The sequence below is a fragment of the Solanum stenotomum genome, chromosome 6 (genome assembly GCF_019186545.1).
Source record: "Solanum stenotomum isolate F172 chromosome 6, ASM1918654v1, whole genome shotgun sequence".
Classification (NCBI taxonomy): domain Eukaryota; kingdom Viridiplantae; phylum Streptophyta; class Magnoliopsida; order Solanales; family Solanaceae; genus Solanum; species Solanum stenotomum.
This window is the reverse complement of record NC_064287.1, coordinates 42,773,915-42,788,881: the sequence shown is the minus strand read 5'-3', so window position 1 is coordinate 42,788,881 and position 14,967 is coordinate 42,773,915. Positions and strand designations below refer to the sequence as shown.

At 33.9% G+C, this 14,967-nt stretch overlaps 2 protein-coding genes across 2 annotated transcripts; both read right to left on the bottom strand.

Annotated features, from left to right (window-relative positions):
• Nucleotides 1–635: 635 nt before the first annotated feature.
• Nucleotides 636–1,516, bottom strand: LOC125867788 (receptor-like protein kinase HERK 1). The gene has a single exon (XM_049548367.1). The coding sequence runs from the start codon at nt 1,514–1,516 to the stop codon at nt 776–778; it is 741 nt and encodes a 246-aa protein (XP_049404324.1). The 3' UTR covers nt 636–775.
• A 4,807-nt stretch (nt 1,517–6,323) lies between these two features.
• Nucleotides 6,324–7,624, bottom strand: LOC125867783 (receptor-like protein kinase HERK 1). Its single transcript, XM_049548365.1, has one exon. The coding sequence runs from the start codon at nt 7,370–7,372 to the stop codon at nt 6,380–6,382; it is 993 nt and encodes a 330-aa protein (XP_049404322.1). The 5' UTR covers nt 7,373–7,624; the 3' UTR covers nt 6,324–6,379.
• Between the last annotated feature and the right edge of the window lie 7,343 nt (nt 7,625–14,967).

Sequence of the window (14,967 nt, the reverse complement as noted above, 5' to 3'; positions counted from 1 at the left end):
GGTTAAGTTTGCTTTAATAAATATATAAACAACTAAAACGACATGCACATTACAGGCTTTCTTTGTTGGGTATTAATTGCCCTGAGTTTCTTACCATAAATAGGTTTTCCTTTTAGAAAAAGGAAAACAGAATATCTCCATATTTGGCTAGTCCTTTTCTTGTAGGAAAAGGTTTAGGGCTTTATAAATAGAGGCTCTTTCCTTCTAACATAATTAGTATTCACAATGTAGTCTTAAGGGTTTTGAAAGTTTTGGTTAGGGGGAGAATTTGTGGGACACAAGCTTGATACGTTATCATTTGTGTGAACCTCCCATGTATTCCCAGTGAATTGGTTGAGGTTATTTCTCTCTATTTTTTGTACTCCCATATTTATGTAGTGGATTGCTCATCCTTTGCGGACGTAGGTCGATTGACCGAACCACGTTAAATCTTTGTGTCTTTGGTGTGTTTCTCGTTTGTCTTCTTACTCATGGTCTTTCGAGGTTTGCCTTGCTAGCTTCCGCATTACACATGCTTATTTCGGTCCTAACATTCTTGTGTATTTACTTCTTTATATTTTGATACCCTTTAACGGAAGTCTTGGTTCCGCCTTTGCTTGCAGTCAGGATCATCTTGAATTACAACCTCTTGGCCTATCTACACCAGTTTCAGCTAAGCATTTCACCGCTGTTTCTCCAAACTTACTGAGGGAATCTGGTCTTATTTTGCCAACAAGATTGGGATCTATGATTCGTTCCAATTGTCCATTCTTCTGACTTTCCATTGCCCAATTAGCTAAGCTAAACATCTCCATCGGAAGAGATTGTACTGGGCAGGCCTAGCACAAAGAACTTCGATTAAAACAACACCAAAAGAATAAACATCAGATTTTTCTGTAAGCTCTCCCCAGATAGTATATTTAGGGGCACTGTGGCCTATACTTCCTTTCACCATTGTGCTAAGATGGGTTTGATCAAGCTCAGGAATTGTCTTGGATATTCCAAAATCAGTAATTTTTGCCACAAAATTCTCATCAAGCAATATGTTTGAAGATTTGACATCATGATGTATAACTACACTGTTATGAAGGTAATGCAGGCCTCTGGCTGCCGCGATGCATATCTCCAGCCTCTGCTCCCAGCTCATAGTGGGTAGATTTGAGCCATACAAATGTCTAGTGAGGTTCCCATTCTCCATGTACTCATAAATTAGAATCATCTCATTATTTTCACTACAGTGTCCAATCAATGAAACGAGATAGGGATGGTGGAGCTGAGAGAGCATCTCAATTTCTGTTTGGAACTCTTTACGAGACGTAGGATAATGCCTTTTCAAGGCCACATTTGTGCCATCACACAAAACAGCCCTGTAAACACTCCCAAAGCCACCCCTTCCAATGAGAAACTTCACATCAAAGTTGCTAGTTGCTTCCTCCAAAGCTGCAATAAGAACTCGACTACTTTTAAAAGGAAGGCGATAAGTCGAGTTTGAAGCATCTGTTATGTAAGTTGTTGCCTTGGAATACTTGCTTCCCATTAATAGATAAAGAAATCTAGTATGTTCCTGTTTAGTTGAGCAAAATCGGAAACTCACAAGTACAGCTTCGCTATGGCAAAGTTGAAAAAAATGAAACCTAGAACAATTGCAAGTATATATTATTGAGAAAACATGTAGATGAATATCACAAATATATGATAACAGAACAGAAGCTCAAGGAAGCTGATTTTACCACAAAAATGGAGATTTGGAAAAGTCTTGACTGTTCAAGCCAGTGGCTATTATTAAGAAAAATCTTTACTGTTCAAGCGATTAAAAAATATTGTAATAAAATATTGTGACATAGCTCCTTCATTCAAATTGACACTCATTATCACTGCGTCAAAGGCATAATTTTTGTCAAGGGTGTCCAACTTTAAATATATATTCTTTAAATATAGAATTTGACATATATATATACAACATAATTTTTCGACGAATTGGACACCCTGGGATGGTTGTGGCTATATATGCCACTAGTTCAAGCGGCGCTTTGGATAGTTATTGTGGATTTTTTTTTTTAAGTTTCATATCTAAATTATTTGAGAGTGTGAATTTTATACTAAATTATCATTTATTAGTTTGAAAACACACCTCTTTCTTTTATTATCCTCTCATCATGGTATATGTAATACACTTTCTCTTTTATTTTGAAAAATTATCACATCATACTCCACATGGGACAAAACATTCCACCTTGACCAAAATTAAATTCTTTAGCCATTTTTTAAGTTGTTTCTTTTTGCCCACTACTTTTTCTTCAAATTACCCTTATGCAAAGAACCTTAACCTCAACGATTCAAAATAAAATTCACGAGGAAAGAAAATATAAGTATAATTTTACTCAACAGAGGATAAAATTTGGCATGTTATTGCTACTAATGACTTGAATACACTAAATTTTATTGTAAAAAGAAAAAAAGTATTACTCATTAAATTCAAAATTTGTACACCAACGACTTTATTGAAGGGTATTTGTTTAATTTTTCAAAAGTTAAAATTTATAAAATGAAAGATTTGCAACTTTTTTTAGTTTTTCAAAATAGATCGATTTTATTATTCTATTCATTTTATTTTACGTGGAGAAATTTGAGTAATAAGATCAAATCTCTTATTTTTCTGTTGTATAAAAAATAAAATAAAGAAATTTACACGAACCATTAACCGCCAAAGAAGGGAAAATAGCATATTCAAGTCATTAGCAACAGTTATATGCTTCATTTTATCCTCCATTGAATAAAATTAGGACTTATATCTTCTTTTCTCATTAATTTTATTTTGAATCATTGCGGTTATTGTTCTTTTCATAAGAGTAATTAGTAGAAAAAGTAACAGGGATAGAGAAACAATTTTAAAAAATGGGTTAAAGATTTAATTTCATGAAGAGTTTCGTTAATATAAGCCTAAGCTATTTATATATAAAAAAAATGGACAAAGAACAAATTTGATAATTTTTTTAAATATTTAAAGGACTAAAATCGATAAATGTATAGTTAAGGGACTAAAACCGGCAAGTATATGATTAAGATACCAAACTTGATAAGTTTTTGAATAGTTAAATGACTGAATCCGGTAATAAATGTATAGTTAAGAGAACATTTTAGACCTACTCCTATAGTTAAGAGACTATTTTTGACATTTTCTCAAATAATGTGTATTGATACAAATTATTCACAATTTATATAGTATTATGTACTTCTCCGTTTAAAAAATAATAATCTATTTTCCTTTTTAGTCCGTTTAAAAAAGTGTTTTGTTTCCTTTTTTGATAACACTTTAATTTTAGATTTCCATATGACATATTTAAGACATCTTAAATTTATTTATTTTTAAAAAATTACAAAAATTTCATGTAGAATGATATTTGATCCTTCTCACTTGTTTTTTTTTTTGCTCCTTTTTTTCTTCAGCTAATTTGAATTTATTATTTTGATGATCAAATTTATTTTTCACTAACTTTCTTGTAAATTTATCATAGATGACCCAAATTTTTACTCTTTTCATTAGTTGAAGTACACTTTTTTGGGACATAATACACAAATGTGCCCTTTAATTTGACCTTATTTTATATTTATGTCCTTCAATTTTGGGTGTACACTAGTAGACACTTAAACTAAAGTTGAACAAGTAGACATATGAGTTCTACGAGACATAATACATGTAGGACACCAACTATGATGCAAATTGCTCGAGAGATGTAAGATGTGTGTATCTATTTATTCAACTTTATACTAATTTAAGGCCTCATTTGTTTGCCATTAATGGAGGTCCGAATCTTAATATTTCGGATTTAACATATTAAGTGCATTTGTTTTTAAGGCCAGAATCTTAATCATTTAGATTCAGTCCATTAAGTACATTTATTTTATTTTTTGGTAAGGCCTCTTAATGGGTCTTGTCTTAATGAGTCTGAATGCATTAGATCTATAATAGAGTCTTAATTATAATACCATTTAGACTATTAAAATAATAAGCGGAAAACAAATTCTCTTTTTTCCCGCTTATGTTCTTGGCAAAGTTTCAAGTTTCTTGTTCTTCTTTTTCAACCAAATACGATTTTTTATCTTTTGAATAAGTAAGTTTTCGTAATCTTTTACTAAGTATTTATCTAGTATTTTTAATATACACAATTTTTTTTGGGTGAATTGATATTTATGAAGAACTCTCATTGTCACAAATATTGAATAAAATCGCCAAAACAAAAGAAAGAAAAAAAATTCCACGTCTGCTTATTTTTGGAACTTTCACAAAAGCGTTCATTTACTGTCAAAACTTCTTTTGGAAGAAGTTATCATGGTTTATGTGAAAAAATTGTTTGAGAAGACAAACAAATCATTTTTCCGGGGTGGGGGTTATAATATTATTCTTGAAACAATTTTTTAGAGAAGTTATCTTGGTTTTGGATTATAATTTTTATTGAAACAGTATTTATTTCCTAATCTTTTAAAAAGATAAATTATGCACATTAAGATATATATTGAAAACAAACAATCTTAATCATTCTGTGTTTAAACCTAAAAAAACATCTTAATATTCAGATGTGTATTTAGATTATGATATCTTAATTTTAATACACATCTTTATTAAGATGTATATTCAAATTTAGACATCTTAATCTTAATGTAAACAAATGAGGTCTAAGTACTTGTGCACACCAAAATTGAAGGACATTATGTAAGTTAAAACCAAATTAAAGGGCATATTTATGTATTAATCACATTTTTTTCATTCTGTCTCGTCTTCCTCTTCTTTCTTTTCTAACTATGGTCTCCTTATCTTCCTTACAATTTCTCATATTACTAAAAGGTCAACAACAACAATAACATACTCACTGAAATCCCACAAGTGGTTCTGGAGAGAATAGAATATATGCAGACCTTACCATTATCTCTTCGAGGTAGAGAGAATGTTTTCGAAAGACTCTTGACTCTCAAAGCAGTAATAAAACGAAAAAATGATTGTGGGGGAGAAATATGAAAACTAATAGCAAAGCCGTGCAGAACATCTATGCAAAAAATTGCAGCAACGACAATATCAAAATGCGATCACCTAAACACCAATAGATTGACTAAATAGGATGCAGCTCTACTGTCCCAGACCTGTCACTTGTTATTAGAAACATTTCATGAGAATGGGATATGGCTGTTACATGTAGGGTTAGGAATGTGTAAAAATCGAATCGAAAAAAAAAATACTATTAGTTTATTGTTATTTGTTTTTTTTAAAAGGTTATATAAAAAAAATATGGGATTATCGATTCGATTTTGGTTTTTTAATATTGGGTAAACCGATAAACCATTAAGACCGTAGTAATTTACTATTTACACCTATATAAAGATTAAATATCAACCTCAGTTGGTTACTGTCTTTTTTCCTTTTGCCTTCAATTCACACTTTGTAGTGACTTTGAGTTCACAACTTTACATTATACAAATCATTAAAACCTAAAGTAAGAATCCTATTAATTTTTCTTTGTGTTGCACTTGTATAGTTCTTTACTTCTTTTCATTAGTTATTACCATTTCTACTTTATGAGTGTTCCATATAGTTACATTATTGTCGTATCACGTCAAATTATTGGAGAATAATTCATTTATTTGTTTTATAAGCCTTTTTTATTGGTTAATCTGAAAACTGTATCGTTAAAGAAAATATCTTATTGATTTGATTATTAGTTTAGCATATTTAAAAATTGAAAACCTATAAACTGAATCGATAATACATAAAACCAAACTGCACATATACACACCCCTAATTACATCATTAACACTGCAAGAAAGAGAAGTGTCAAAATAAATCAACCATATTACCAGACCTGACCAAATAACAAGCTTTAATGTTACATTTTACTTTATTTCACAGCCACTAATTCTGTAGTATCACCCTGTATCTCAAACACATCAAACATCCAGAAAAAATTGAGGGTTCTCTGAGCAATCTCAGAAGAGGTATGCAAACATCATTTTGCCTCTTTACAAACTTGCCAGAGGCTCAAAATTGTTCCATGTTTTGAAAAGCATTTTTGCCAACATGACATTAATGGAATGATTTTTTATGTATGAAGAACTTAATAGAAACCGTTTACAACATGTGACACACCTAATAAAATGAAAGAAGGATCCACAGGTAGAGCAATTCAAGTTGTCAATGTTAACTTTCTATATATAACTCAGAAACGTCTTACAAATACAAAAGTAATATCTTTATATGATTCATGAACAAAATTGGAATCTACAAACACCTAAGGATGGTATGTACCATTTTCACTTAGTTATCAACCATTGGACTAAACCAATTGCTTGTAACCTCTATTCAGCAGCACATAGATCATCCGAACGTGATGAGATCATCCAGATCCGAGAATCAAATGACTGAAATCATTGACTTGCAGTCAGGATCATGTTGAATAACAGACTCTTGGAGACAAAGTGCATACTCCAGTTTCCACAACACATCACCCATTGATGGCCTATCTTCACCAGACAAAGCTAAGCATTTCACCGCCGTTTCTCCAAACATCCTGAGGGACTCTGGTCTTATTTTGGCCACAAGATTGGGATCTATGATTTGTTCCAACTGCCCCTTCTTCTGCGACTCCACTACCCATTCAGCTAAACTAATCATCCCACTCGGAGGAGTTTGAACTATGGCAGGCCTAGCACAAAGAACTTCGAATAAAACAACACCGAAAGAATAAACATCAGATTTTTCTGTCAGTTGTCCCCTATTAAAATATTCAGGGTCAAGGTAGCCCATAGTTCCTTTCATGAGTATGCTAATCTGGTCTTGATCAAGGTCAGGCCCTGTCTTGGATAGTCCTAAATCAGTAATTTTTGGCACAAAATTCTCATCAAGCAATATGTTTGTAGATTTGACATCACAATGTATAACTGCGTTGGTATGAAGGTATTGCAGACCTCTTGCTATCCCGATGCATATCTCCAGCCTCTGCTCCCAACTCATAGTGGGAAGATCTGTCCCATACAAATGGCTCTTGAGATTCCCATTCTCCATATACTCATAAACTAGAATCATCTCATCTCTTTCTTTACAGTATCCGACCAATGAAACGAGATAGGGATGGCGGAGCCGAAAGAGCATCCCAATTTCTGTTTGGAACTCTACAATACCTTGTTCGGACATAGGATTATAGGTTTTCAAGGCGACCTTTGTGCCATCACACAACACACCCCTGCAAACTTTCCCAAAGCCACACTCTCCAATGAGAAACTTCACATCGAAGTTGTTAGTTGCTTCCTCCAAATCTACAAAAGGAATTAGAAAACTTTCAATAGGAACGCCATAAGTAGTATCATCATTTATGGAAGTTGTTGCCTTGGAATACTTGCTTCCCATTAATAGATAAAGGAGTCAACCATAGTATTTGACTGCTCATGTTTAGTTGAGCAAAACCAAAAACTCATAAGTACATCTCATGATCGGAAGTTGAAAACACAAATAAAGAAAAGAATGCTAATTGAGGAATTTGGAACAATTGCAAGTATATATAATTGAGGAATCATGTACATAAATATATGTAAACCATACAGAAGCTATTTGGAGGATGAGAAGACCAGAGAAATGAGAAGTCTTAATAAGAGCTGAAAAGACAATTACCTGTTCACTCATGTAGTTGGCCAAATTTATTCAATATTATAATTTATATATTAGGTATACATATTTTGAATTAGTCTTTCTCTTCTCCATCACTCTGAGTTTTGAATTATATCATGTAACACAAAAGGAGTATGTGAAAATAAGAAATATTTCATCACAAAAAAAAAGGCGAAATGGTCTGGTGAACCCTTGTACTTGTATCTGTTTGTATTATGAACCTTTCTATTTACCCCTTTGTCATCTGGACCCTTAAACTCAATTAAAATGAGACTTTTAAGCCCCTCCAACCATGTGTGTAGCTCACTCTCCTTTATATAATTGACATGTCATATTCACGTCAGATATATTAATGACATATCATAATTATTTCATAACTATTTTTAATAATTATTAACCAAAATTATTTAATAAAATGTAAAGTAATAACATTTTAATTTATTTTTGGCATTTTTTAAAGTGAAATTCCATACATCCAACTCTCCCTATTTTCACTGTTTCACGACCAAAATCGACCGGAGAAAGCCATTGCCGCCGTCGTCGCCATTTTTGTCGGCGAAATCACAAATACTTTTTCCCTCACCCATCTTCATCTCCGCCGCAACCATCACTGTTTTTCTTTCCTCCTCCAACCTCCACAAAAACAACAACCTAAGCCACCGCATCACCAAACCTGGCCGAAAAACCTCTTCACCGCCATGACCGCACCCTCACCCACCTCGTTCTCCTCTCCACTAGCCAGTGTCGCCTCTATCTCACACTCTACTGCAAAACAGTGGTGGTGTGCACCACCAGCACCACTTCTCTCTCTCACGCCACTGCGATTCTGTCACGACCCGGGAGGACCCCCAAGTCGTAACAAGGCGTACTCGACCCCGAAGGGGTCTTATACAAGCCACATAGTCATTCATTGCATTCAATAATGAAAATAGTGCGGAAAAAAAAAAAAAAACTTATTTACATCCACACATTTAAACTTCTTAAAACAACTTTAAAAACACACAGCGGAAGTCTAAGTCTCACATGGCCATCTTAGACACAGTCGCAAAACATAAGTAGGGACACGGCCCTTTACAATCAAAAGAAGTCTATTACATGAACAAAAGAACTTAAAAGTCTTGTCCTCGAATCCATGAGGACATACCAAGTCTTGGAGGAAAGCAATCCAACACTTCAAACTAGCTAGGAGGGATCACTTGCCGGAACCTACACTTATAGTAAAAATATGAAGAATATGGGTTAGTACACAAAATGTACTAAGTATGATGACCATGCAAAACATGCTTAAAAAGGGACATTTTAGTTAGAAACCATGCATTATGCCACCTTTTTGAAATATCATGAACAATAGCATAAAAGACATACAAGACAAGCATAACATCAAGTAAGTCATAATATCACCTTTAAACAATATCAACATGAAAACCTTTACCTTGGACCTTCACCTCAAGAAACCCTTATGCTATACCTCGTGCAATGTATGGATGACGTCCCATACCACCATCCATACTAAGGCACCACATTTAGGTCACTTAAAGTAACTTATCATTCCTTTCTTTCACCTTTGCACAATATTCATACATAAGAGGTATATCATTAATTAAGACATGACAAGGGAAAATAACTCGTAATATAACCCAAGTATAACATGCATAACATATTAAGCATTTAAGAGCCAACATTCTTTAATAACCTCATTTAGGGTACATTCATGTCACAGTCATTAGGATTTAGAGAAACTCACTATGACCCTCTCCAAGCCTACTCGTGCAATGTATAGGTAGCATCCCATACTACTACCTACACTTTGTAGAACCTGTCAAGAAACCATAATGAAATCTCACATGATGGGAAGTAAGCGTTTAACCGACATAGACCATGAGAGCTTGTCATGGAATCCGGTGTCATGAGTCCCCACACCGAAAAGAGGTGGTCTACTTGCCTAAGGAAGACCGGTATATATAGCTTAATGGATCCACTAGCTTCCTATGCGGGCACATAGTTTATGGGATAAGGTAGACGATCATTGAAACTCATGCCTAACTGTCGGGGGAGTTTCCATCTAACCAAATCCGCTCGGTGCTTAGCCTACATTCCCATAGAATAGTTCATTACTTTGACATCATCACACATGAAAGGGTGCCATAAGCCTGCCGATTCAAGGTACATTATTTAACACATGAAAGGGTGCCATAAGCCTGCCGATTCAAGGTACATTTAGGAAAGCTCATTAACTCCTCTTGAAAGGGTGCCATAAGCCTGCCGATTCAAGTCTCATCATTAACCTTTATGGAAAGGGTGCCATAGGCCTGCCGAATCCAAGGTTCATTACTTATCATTAATGGAAGGGTGCCATTAGCCTACCGATCCAAGGTATACTTTACATTGAAGAATCCTTCATATTCTATCATCAACATTCATGAGTGTCATCAACACATCTATGGAATTTCCATACATCTCATAACTCAAGCTTTAAAACATCGATTCATCAATTCTCCATAGTTGGACATTTTGTCAAACACCTTGAAGGCATGTAATGAAATCAAAGAGCATGGAAAATAGGGTAGTAATTATGCAACCAAACCAGTGAACAACCTACAACAACACCTTTACATTCATAACATGATCACATTATCTTCATTGAACTCTCATTCATACAATGTCATGATAACACTTCAATTTCTCATACTATGCCTTTAAGGCCATAAGCCTCTCATACCAATACACCAACAATACACCATAAAATAAGCATGAGTAATGACATACTTCAACAATCTAAAGACATTTAAACAAGTTCGATTCATATACATTCATTATCAAGCAACCCACTTTATAAAGGCATAAACTAGGAATAGAGAGAAATCATGGGTTCATGGAGTATTTTCGTCATAAATCATCATTTAAATACTAATACAATCATAATAAGTCATTAATAACCATTTGAAAACGTTTGAAGAAGGAACCCATGAGTTAGAATAAAAGCCCTAGGTTTTGAAGAACTTGAAACCTTTGAAAACTAACTTTGAATGGACTCTAGGGTGAAAGCTAACCCTAGATGAAGGATCACCATACCTTTGCTATGATCTTGCAAGAAATTGATGAAGAAAGACTTGAATCCAAAGCCTAGCTCCCACTTCTTCTTCTTCTTGAGTTGGAGAGAATATTTGAGAAGTGAGGGAAATGTTTTTAGGGATGGGAATGAACTAATGATATATAGGAAATACTATATGCCCTTTGGAAAAAAAATTCGTCCAACACTTAAAAAAAAAAAAGGGGCGGGTGAACAGTAAAATCGGCTACTGGAAATTGCCTTTCTCTGCCGGACAGACTTTACGAAAATGGGCATAACTTTTTCGTCCGAACTCCGAATGAGGTGAAACGAAGTGCGTTAGGTAGCTAACTCAAAGGGCTTTCCATGGATATATTATGGGTCACCCAATTATTTGTGTGCTAGGAGATATGACCCTCCAAAGTAGACCCTCGAAAAAGGCTTCACTTGGAAATTTCGGATTTTGATACGGTTGCTCTAAAATTTGGGTTAGACCCATTTCCCACTCAATTTGACCCCCTAAACAAGAATATGAAGTCGGATTTTCGAAAAACGAAATGGATCTTTAAATATACCGCTAAACAAGTTTCCGGTAACTTCCGAAGCACATTTTTAAGAACTTTTGGGTCAAATTCAAATATAATCATTTCATTAAGTTCTTGACTCCAAACTCACATGTGAGGCTCTAGTTTCACTCTATCATTTTCCGAGTCGTTACAGATTCAGTGGTCTCCGGCGATCACTGATCCGCTTTCTCCCTCCGCGGTGAATCAGTCATAAAGATCTGCTAAATATTTGTTAGTAAATTGTGGAGAAGAAAAAAAAGTTTGGTCAGGCGTGAAAATGGCCAAAAAGGAGGGGGTAGTGGGGAAGAAGAAATGACTTTTTAATTAATTATTTTTTTAAAAAAATATTTCTTTTATAATTTTAATATTTTTTTAACCTAAAAAAATTATTCACTCGCCTTAAGGTGCGTGAAGTCACACACTTTCGCCAACTCAACCATCTTATAGACACATAGGCTTGGTCAATGATCAGAAGAATTTGTTAAAGACGGAATGACCTGGAGGTCCTTGTACTTGGCTTTATTTGTAAACTGGACTCTTATACTCACGATTTTGCCAACTGAACCCTTATACTCATTGAAACACAATATTTTAAGCACATCTGACCATTGACCAAGCTTATGTGACATTAATATTGCTGATTTGGAAAAAAAAGTGATTGCATGCGTCTTAAGGCAAATGAACATAATATTTTATATTAAAAATATTTAAAAAACAATTAAACAAAAACGAGAATAAACTTTTCTTAAAATTCTTTTTTTTCTCCTACCCTTCACCCCGCTCCCCCCACCCACCCCCTTCCCAAAACCCTCACCAACAAATTTCTCAACTATCTTCTTCCCAAACCATTCAGCCCACCCTTCTCCTTATTCTGTGAAACCACCACCACCACTTACTTCTTCTTCTTCTTCGGCTTAATGTCAGCCCTCCACCCTACCCCAACTAACAAAATGCATTTCTAAATTCTCCCTTAAAATTTTGCTCTGTGCTGCAAAGTGCTTCTCCTAGATTTTCATTACCAATCTTCGATTTTGTAAGTATTTTTCGAATCTTGTATGAGATAATGTGAAGGATGATGATGGATATTGATAAATTGAAAATTTTCATGAATAGGCTTGAAGAACAACAAATGGGTTTTGTTAATTTATAAAATTAATTTTAAATTATGTTGGAAAGTTATTGGGTTTGTGTTTGTGAATTTTTAGTGTTAAAATTCAAGTCAATAGGAAAAATTACACCTGTTTGGCATGAATTTAGTCCTCAATTGTGATTTGTGAGCAAATATTGAGGAACATAATAATGAACAGAATATTTTAAATTTTATTTTAAATATTTAATATCTTATATGTCATTAAAAATGACATGGAAACCTACAAAATGACATGGTATTCCACATGTAAATGATTATGCTACACGCACACATATCAAATGAGAAAATGGTTTAAAATATCATGTTTCAATGAGTTTAAGGGTTCAGTTGACAAAGTCGTGAGTATAAGGATCTAATTGGCAAACGGAACCAAGTACAAGGGTCTCTCAGGTCATTCCACCTTTGTTAAATTGTGTTTTATTGAGTTTAAGGGTCCAAATGACAAAGGGATAAGTAGAAGGGTTCAGAATACAAACTGATACAAATATAAAGGTCTACCAGAATATTTTGCCAAAAAAAAAAGGTTTACATATTTTGTAAGTTAGATTGCTCAAAGATAGTGTGCTGTAATTATTGGAATTAATGCATTCACACCTTGATGTTTAGTCTTCCAATATTGTCTTTTAGTTTTTCAAGAAGTCTTTTAGGAGTTTGTAATACATGTATTCTAATAAATTGAGATACATATATCTAGTTATTTGTGTAAGACCTTTGATTTTACATTTTATTAGTATATAGAGATATAATAGATGATTCTAAATCATGTCAAGTGGTCTTAAGTAGCCTATATAAACTTGACCATCTTCTAAAGAAAGTATCATCTTTCTATATTTCCTGCAAATTGGTATCAGAGCAAGGCTCATCTCACCCAATGAGACTCCATCTCTTGGAAGTCAAATGTACTTTCTAATCTTTATTGATGATTTTTCAAGAAATAAACCCAAGTCATTCTTGAAAAATCATCAATAAAGATTAAAAAGTATCTTTGACTTCCAAGAGATGGAGTCTTCATTGGTCCGCAAATGTCGGTATGGATTAGTTTCAAAAGTACACTTGCTCTCCAAGACATCCCTTTTGGAAAAGACTTTCTATGTTGCTTTCCCATTATACAACTTTCACATGGATCCACCTCAGTATGTATCTCAGGAAGTTCTTGCACCATGTCTTTTTGCTTGAGAAACTTCAAACCATGAAAATTCAAGTGACAAATTTTTTTGTGCCAAAGCCATGAATCATCTACAACTTCATTTTTGAATGCATTGTAATGAAATTGTAAAGGAAAGTTTCTTTTTATCATCTTTACTTCAACAATGACTTGATTTAGCTCAATTTTATCATAAATCTTGCAATAATTATCTCTAAACACAAGAGAATAACCATTTTCCATGAGTTGACCAACACTAAGCAAATTTTCTTCCAAGTCAGGAACATAAAGAACATCATGAATTTGCTTAACGCTCCCTTTTATGTTGATCGAAATGGTGCCTTTACCTTTTGCATCAACTAGGGCTCCATTCCCCATTCTCACTTTAGCAGTGATGCTACTATTAATTGAGAGGAAAGATTTTTCATCTCCAATCATGTATTTGCTACAATTGCTATCAACATACCATTCATTGTTTTTTACTGAAGCATCGATTAAGAAGCAAAGAAAAGATTTTCTTCCTTTTCTTCCTCATGTTCTTCACAAAAATTTGCTTGCTCCCGTTGCTTGTGCCAACAATCCTTCTCAATGTGGCCAAACTTTTTACAAAAGTTACATTGGGACATGCCTTTGTGCCAACATTTTTCTGCATTGTGATTATTCCTTTTGCAAATTTTTCAAAAAAGACAAGTACTTATCTCACCTTTTTCTTCAACCCTCTTAGAAGAATCATCATGATCCTGATTCTTTTTTTATTATAATTCTTCTTTTGTTGATTTTTTGAGAAATTTTGAGAATTCTCATTTGTTCTAGACTGGAAAGCCGTCTCTTTGAGTTGATCTTCATGAAAAAAACTTTGCTTCTCGTGTGCACGAAATGATCCAACTAGCTCTTTGATGGAAAGATTAGAAAGATCTTTCGTCTCCTCAGTGATAGCAACAATGTACTCATACTTTTCTGTGACACTAATTAGAATATTTTCCACAACTTGCCTGTCAGAAATTGTATCACCGTGATTTCTCATTTCATTGACAATATTCATGACTCTTGTGCAATATTCATTTCATCTTCAAATTTTGAAACTCTCTTCTAAGAGTTTGAAGATTTATAGTGCATACCTTTTTGTCACCATACACCTCAGTTTCCAGAGACTCCCAAACTTGTTTTGCCATCTCACGAGTAGCATTTTTTGAAAAATATGCTCGTGAGACTCCCATTTAGATTTTTCTCAAGGCTTTTGCATCTTGACGATACTTAGCTTCAAGATTTTTCATCTCTGCTGCTGTAAGTTCACCATCATTTTCTGGCTCTTCAAAGTCATTTGCAACAATAGTCCACAAACCTTCAACTTTCAAATGTGTTCTCTTTCTTATCTTTCAATATTCAAAATCAGTTCCATAAAAAAATGGAGTAAGAACAACTGAAGAA

Excerpts from the sequence above, each read along its gene's own strand:
- LOC125867788 (XM_049548367.1), bottom strand. The coding sequence starts at position 1,516 with ATGGGAAGCAAGTATTCCAAGGCAACAACTTACATAACAGATGCTTCA.
- LOC125867783 (XM_049548365.1), bottom strand. The coding sequence starts at position 7,372 with ATGGGAAGCAAGTATTCCAAGGCAACAACTTCCATAAATGATGATACT.